At 36.3% G+C, this 6804-nt stretch overlaps 1 protein-coding gene across 2 annotated transcripts in view; it reads right to left on the reverse strand.

Annotated features, from left to right (window-relative positions):
* LOC120471729 (transmembrane protein 47) overlaps positions 1 to 1658 on the reverse strand; it is a 49418-nt gene extending 47760 nt beyond the window's left edge. For both annotated transcript variants that reach the window (XR_016168220.1, XM_039661628.2), the window contains exon 1: positions 1289 to 1658. Coding sequence is in view for 1 of the 2 variants with exons in the window: in XM_039661628.2 (XP_039517562.1) it covers positions 1289 to 1484 (196 nt within the window). In the remaining variant the exon portion in view is untranslated. The remainder of the gene's footprint in view (positions 1 to 1288) is intronic.
* Between the last annotated feature and the right edge of the window lie 5146 nt (positions 1659 to 6804).

Here is a 6804-nt window from a genome sequence, read left to right on the forward strand (position 1 = left end):
GATCCTACGCACAGTTTTATAAATGAGACCCCTGGTCTTCAAAAGACTAAAGATATATCACAGAAGTCAAAATAAACACTCTTGTGGTGTTCTTGTATTCCATTCATTGCACCAGCAGTCTTCAAAATTTCTCCTTCTGTGTTACCAAGTACATGTTCCTGGATCAACATCTTTATTGATTTGAGAACAACATTCCAATCAACCAATCAGATTTGAGGGCCAAGATTAAAGTTTATGTCAAGTTTAGGCTTACAACCAGGGTCAGGTGCTTCTACATCAGTGTTATTCACCAATCACTTCCCTCTGGTTTTAGGGATATGGTTAAGACTAAAGTTTCAGACAGGAATGTAGTTCCAGGATCAACAAAATATGTTGATACAGGAACATGTCTTGGAAAAATCACAGTGACCAAAAAGGCCAGTTTTGAAACCACACTAGGAGGGAATGATCAGAAAATTGCATTCCTTTTTCATACTTCAATGGACTAATGCACTGAACGCTAGCACATCATGCTGTATTTGGTTTACAAAAAAAAACGTCCTCCCAAAAAGCATGAAAACAAAGACATTCCTGCCAGCTAGACAACAATGGTGAGGAACACGCCCACCCCATCATCACAAAGCCCACGAGAGTCGACGCGAAACCTCCCAGATGGAGAAAAAGAATTGCTCATCAACATGAAGAGCAACAGAAGGGTGTAAAGGGATGCCTGAACATCTGTCTTTTCCTTTTCTTTCTGTCTTTTCTTGTTTTCAAAAAAGCAAATGGTCTAGCCTACTGCCGCTAGGTGTTTAAAATAATAGACAAACTGAGTCGACTAACAATGACCCATTGTTTGATCAAGTCATCTGTGACGCGCACCACCGTAAATTCCGCAAATTTCACATATCAAATTGCGACAGTGTTGTTATTATTTTCAAGTAACGGCAGATCACCACATGGGCTTGTTTTGGGCACATTTGGCGACTTGGGTTTTGATGTTTTCCGCTAATTTCAACCGTCAGGTGCAGACAAACAAAGCAAATCATGGCTATAAAATGCGACGTGTGACGTCAATTGCCGCTAATGCAACAATCAGTCAATAATTGTTACATTCGAAGTTTGTTTATTTATTAATTTATTTGTTTGTTTATCTACGGACTTTTTCCTTAGACGTAAATCGTCTAGTGTTTACGGCTTGAACACATCAACAACAATCGTTTAGTAGTTATAATGGTTATAATCCCCATATTTATTAATAACAGCATGCATTTGTCTCCTTGAAAACATTGGTAAGGGCACCACTGACCAGACTTTAGGGTGGAGGCACAGGTCCAGTCGGTGTCGATCTCCCTGCATGACTCCCATAGCGACAGCGCGTATCCATCCGCCGTCACCCACGCGGGGCTCAGCAGCGCGACAATGTCCAGGCAAAGCGCGAGAAACACGCAGAGAAGAGCGATGAGTTTGAACGGCCGGAACACGTATACATCATTCACGGACATTTTCTCATAGCAGACTGTCGCGGGTCTCGCTCACTCGCGTCGGGATACGGAGTTCCGAGAGGCAGCAGCGGTGAAGCGCTCGTACCGCCGGCAGTGAAAGTTTGTCGGTCTGTAAAGAGTTGAGCTGTGTGCGTGCCGATGACACTTTCCCGAACTGTGCACACCAGAGCGACGCGCCACCCAACGACCAATCGAGAAAAACACCATAGGCTACTGGGGAGACGGAAATGAAGTCAAGGGAAACGTTTAGAAATATCCATTCAGGACTTTAAAACAACGTTAAAAGTCCAAATAAACAAAAGTTTGTTTCCCCACCCAATCAGAATCAAGTACCGAAAATAAAGGTCTTATTAAAAAAATAATAATAATTGAGTACAAGTAAACACAACAACATTGGGGGAAGATGCCCCCTTAAAAACAATGTGAATTTACTTTACAATTGTAACATAGGCTTATTTAATCGACTTTTGCAGGGTGATGATGCATTTGCTAAAAGTAAATTTAAACATTTGCTACAACTGTAGGCTACAAATGTAAATAATTAGGCTACTGATGATGACAGCCAAAGAAGAGTCCTAGTAAAAGAGATTCATCTGAAATGTAATTATTCTATCAATTATATAGCCTACAGGCATATGGATATTTAATTACCCATATTTTAATTGCAGATATGTCATAATAGCAATGTAAATTGAATGATTTCACTCAACTAATCGGTTTTAATGAAAACAAAGATGTCTGAAAAGTATCTAAATCATTGAACTACTGAATAATAACCCCACGATTATTTTTTTTTCTTTACTTCAAAATAAATTTATATAACTTTATGTGACAATGTTTTGAAGCAATATTTAATGCAGTTTCTGTTGGGCTTTTAATTTGTCAAACACCGCTTTTCACTTGAACTTGAAGCGGGACAGTGATTTTAGGAAATATTTACAGTATCTGTTATAACTGTCTATTTGATTTTTGATTTTGTTTTTTTGTTTTTTGTTGTCTATTTGATCATTTAAAACCCACAATAAAATCATGTGATTAAAAAGCATTACTTGTTTAAGATGAGCTTCTGTTGATACAAGTCTTGGCCTCATGATGATCCCATACTAACATTTAAAGGACAATTGATCATGCAACTTTTTTCCTCAAGACATTTTCAGAAATGTTTTATGTTGACTGGTTTGTGTAGACTACCTTGTGTGTTTTTTTTTTTTTTTTTTTTTTTTTTTGTTATTTTGACGTTTATGTTGCATTCTGCCCTGTTCTGTTTCCTTTGTCACATGTTGTAGTCCCTTTGTAGTTTTCTTCTTGATTCGTGTGTGTAACTCCAGTGTTTCCTGTGTTGACTGTCAGGTGTTCTTCATGTCTATGCAGTTCTGTTCCTAATGTTTTTTAGTTTAGATTATACTTTTATCTTTGTTATGCTTTTGGATCCTGCTCTCCCTCGTGTCTGAGTTTGACCACCTTATAAACACGATTTATGTTATAATTTTATGTAATTAGTCATTTACCGTTGCAATGTTTATTATACATTATTTGGTTGCATTTTTCTTACTTTAATTAATGTGTCCTGGTAATCAAAATCACTAGAGCTTTGTTTGAAATCGCCCCATACCCTCATTCACTATTCCCTACATTACTCCACTTGAAGGAGTGAATAAAAATGAGAGTGAATCTGGACACTAGAAGGGCTGTCGCTTTTGTTTGTTCTAGTTTGTGCTTGCTGTTTAACAATCATTTGAAACTTAGCAAACGGGCAGCTCCAGTAAATCAAAGATTTATCTTCAACTCTGTCATGGAAACTAGCATATAAACCTTAATCAAACAATTTAATAATCAATTAAAAAGGAATTTATTCCTGTGTGATATTACACTGTACCAGCAGGTAGGAAAATGGATGGACAACAGCAGTTGTACTCTTTATTGCGATGCATTATGGGATTCGATGAGTGCATTCAATATAAGGTCCACTATGGTTTCAGACACCAAATGGATGTACCCTCAAATAGCGCCCTATTTAGGCTGATTTCAGACAGCCAGGTGTGTTCAGTGTAAGATATAGAGATTAGAGAGCAGACAGCTCCAATTCATCATAAAAAAACTTTTAATAATCCCTGTAAAAAACACATAAAATAGACTAAGATAAAATTATATAAGATGCCTTTTTTGATAGATATTATCAAAAACATTACATATCAAATCAATGTCAACTAAAGATGACACTGAATAGCTTTTCAACCTTGAATGCTGCTTGACAAAGCCTCGCCAGAAAGTACAAAAAAAGTTGAGTTTGAAGGTTATACAAACTGTACAGACAGACAGGGAAGAGTAAAGTCCTTATGTTTCACATTTACAGTTTGAAATAACAGACATTCTGTCAATCAAAATCAAGTTTAGCTGTTCTGTTCTAAAATCATTGTAAACCACGGCTGCACTGGGCTTAATGCTTTTATAAAATGGTTGCTACATAAATAAGTATACAGCGACATAATTTGTTGATACATAATAATATTTCTACCAAGCATTAATTCTATCATTCAACAATTCTTCAGCAATTTTTAGCAGAATGGTTGCCAAGCAACACATAACAGACCCAGAGGCACAGTAATAAAGGAATAAACCCCTTAAAGGAGTAGTTCACTTTTAAAAAAACTTTTGCTGATAATTTACTCACCCCGATGTCATCCAAGATGTCCATGTCTTTCTTTCTTCAGTCGAAAAGAAATGAAGGTTTTTGATGAAAACATTTCAGGATTTTTCTCCACATAATTGACTTCAATGGGAACCAAACGGTTTAAGGTCCAAAAGACAGTTTCAGTGCAAACTGTTCAAAGGGCTTTAAACGATTCCAGACGATGAATAATGGTCTTATCAAGCGAAACGATCGCTCATTTAAAAAAGAAAAAAGATTAAGTTTTATAAGCTCAAATGGTCGCCTTGCTTTGAAAAAAAAAATCAAAAAATGACTGAATCATAGGAAATGAATGTACAAAAACAAACATTCTCTGTATTTTTGTCTGTACAATCTACAAATCAGCCATGATTCTAAATGAAAGTACACCGCAGTAAAGGGGTGACACTCTACAACATCAAGAGTGCAAAAAATTCACACACACACACATACAAACACACTTTTATGCACATACCAATAAATTCAGATTTTTCAGAGGTTTTGAATTTTTTTTAAATCACAGCTTCATCAGAATCTTACGAAACTTGGTGACATTTCTGGCATTAGGGATGTGAACACACAAAAAATTGAGTTCATGATCTGAGCATGCTAAGTGGTTGTAAAAAAAAATTAGTCACAATTTTAGTCTTCGGTCAAAAATGACCCCCATAGGAAATGAAAGGGAAATTGACAAAAACAAAAAAAAATCACCATTTTTTTTTTCACATTTTTTAAAAATAAGAAATCGTTTTTTAGATTGTTTCAAATATATATTCAAATCCAACAAAAATCCACCTTTTTTTGAAGGCCTAGACTCTATATTAAACTAAAATACTGCATTAATAATTTTCTGAAAAAAAAAATATATATATATATATACATATATATAGAGAAATATATATTTTTCCATGGCAAAAATAGAACATGAATATTGCATAAATATAAATAAATTCAATCAATTTGTCTCAAAATATTAAATTAAAAGGAATAAATATTGTAGAACAAAAATAAATTGCATTGGTTTTTACTGGGATGGAGGATATTTCATTTTTAGGTGTCCAGTCACTTCTGACCAGGAAGGCACGTGACTCCTAAACGAAGACCACCAGAGGGTTAATTCAGGAAGTAGATGATTGCCATGACCTTAGCAGTATTATAAAGTGTTTTGCAGAGGGCAAAAAGGGAACAACAGGGGGGATAAACGATGATATTTACATTTTTCTGTGTACTATCCTTGTGAGGAATGTGTTTATATGCAAAATGGCCATTCAAAAATGGCATTAGAAATAAAAAAAATCTCAGAAGCACTTCTTTGTGCATGAAGGTTTGAAGTCAAACATCATTGGGTCTTGCATGTCTTGGAACCGTGCCATTTAAAAATGGGTAAAACACAATTTTGAGAGCTACGAACGAATGAACCAAACCCTTCTCTCAAGAAAGAGCATTTAAGGTGTCTCTGGGTCTGAGCGACTCTTAGGTGCTAAAAATACAACACTGCAGTCATTATTGTAAGTGCACTGTGTGGAATAACACATACTGTAGATTCTCCTCTGACCTTAAAGCGTGTTACAAAAACGTTTCTGTGGACCTGCATTTTCCTAAGATTGAATAGGTTTGTAATATGTAATATTTATAATAAAACAAAGATGATCATCCACACAAAATAGTGCATGCCAAGTAGGTCAGCGTCTTCAGAAATCTTCAGTCATGAATGATACAAAGCATGTGAACTTCATCCAGCCTTAATTAGCTTTGCCCTTTGCTGATACCAAGACATGTCAGAAAGAGATACGGGAGTATCTGGAAAGAAGAAAAAAGAGATAGGAAAAGCGTTTTGGGGGAGGATATCACAACATGGATGATTTATAAAGAGAGACAGAATGAGTTTTTTAAGATGCTGCACCAGAAGCTGAGCACCGGAACAGATCATCAATGCACACACACACACACACAAATTTAAACAACAACACTTGTGTACACACATATGCAAATAGATGCTTTATACATGTCTGAACTGGACATGCCCTGCCATCTGCCTATCCGCATCCCTGTTACTCATCCTGTCTCCAGGTCTGACTTGTTAGCATAATTGCCATTCCACACTCTTTCACAGTTCATCTATCTACTGTACACTCATACAAGTTTGTCAAATATGTGTCTGTATATACAGTAATTAATGGTGCTTACTAAGGCAGTGAATGTTATACTATGCACGTCAGGGTTGTAGCTATAGGTGTAAAAAGTGGAAATAATCCAAAAGGTGCATTTACTATGTGCATGTTGGTTGGGGGTTGGGTGGCCTTATTATGCCAGAGGTACTAAAGGGTCCAGAGCAAGTTAGCTAACTCATATTTGAGTATGAATAAATGAGTAAAAGTTCATATACTGCATGCACATATTGAACGGGTGTGGTGCCTATTAACCACCTAAAACATGATACAAATCACTTTGCTGTGCCCTAGTAACCACCCAGAACACACACACACACACACACATGCATATACACTCACCTAAAGAATAATTAGGAACGCCTGTTCAATTTCTCATTAATGCAATTATCTAATCAACCAATCACATCGCAGTTGCTTCAATGCATTTAGGGGTGTGGTCCTGGTCAAGACAATCTCCTGAACTCCAAACTGAATGTCAGAA

This window comes from Pimephales promelas, chromosome 4 (genome assembly GCF_988280905.1).
Source record: "Pimephales promelas chromosome 4, fPimPro1.hap1.1, whole genome shotgun sequence".
NCBI classification, from domain to species: Eukaryota; Metazoa; Chordata; class Actinopteri; order Cypriniformes; family Leuciscidae; genus Pimephales; species Pimephales promelas.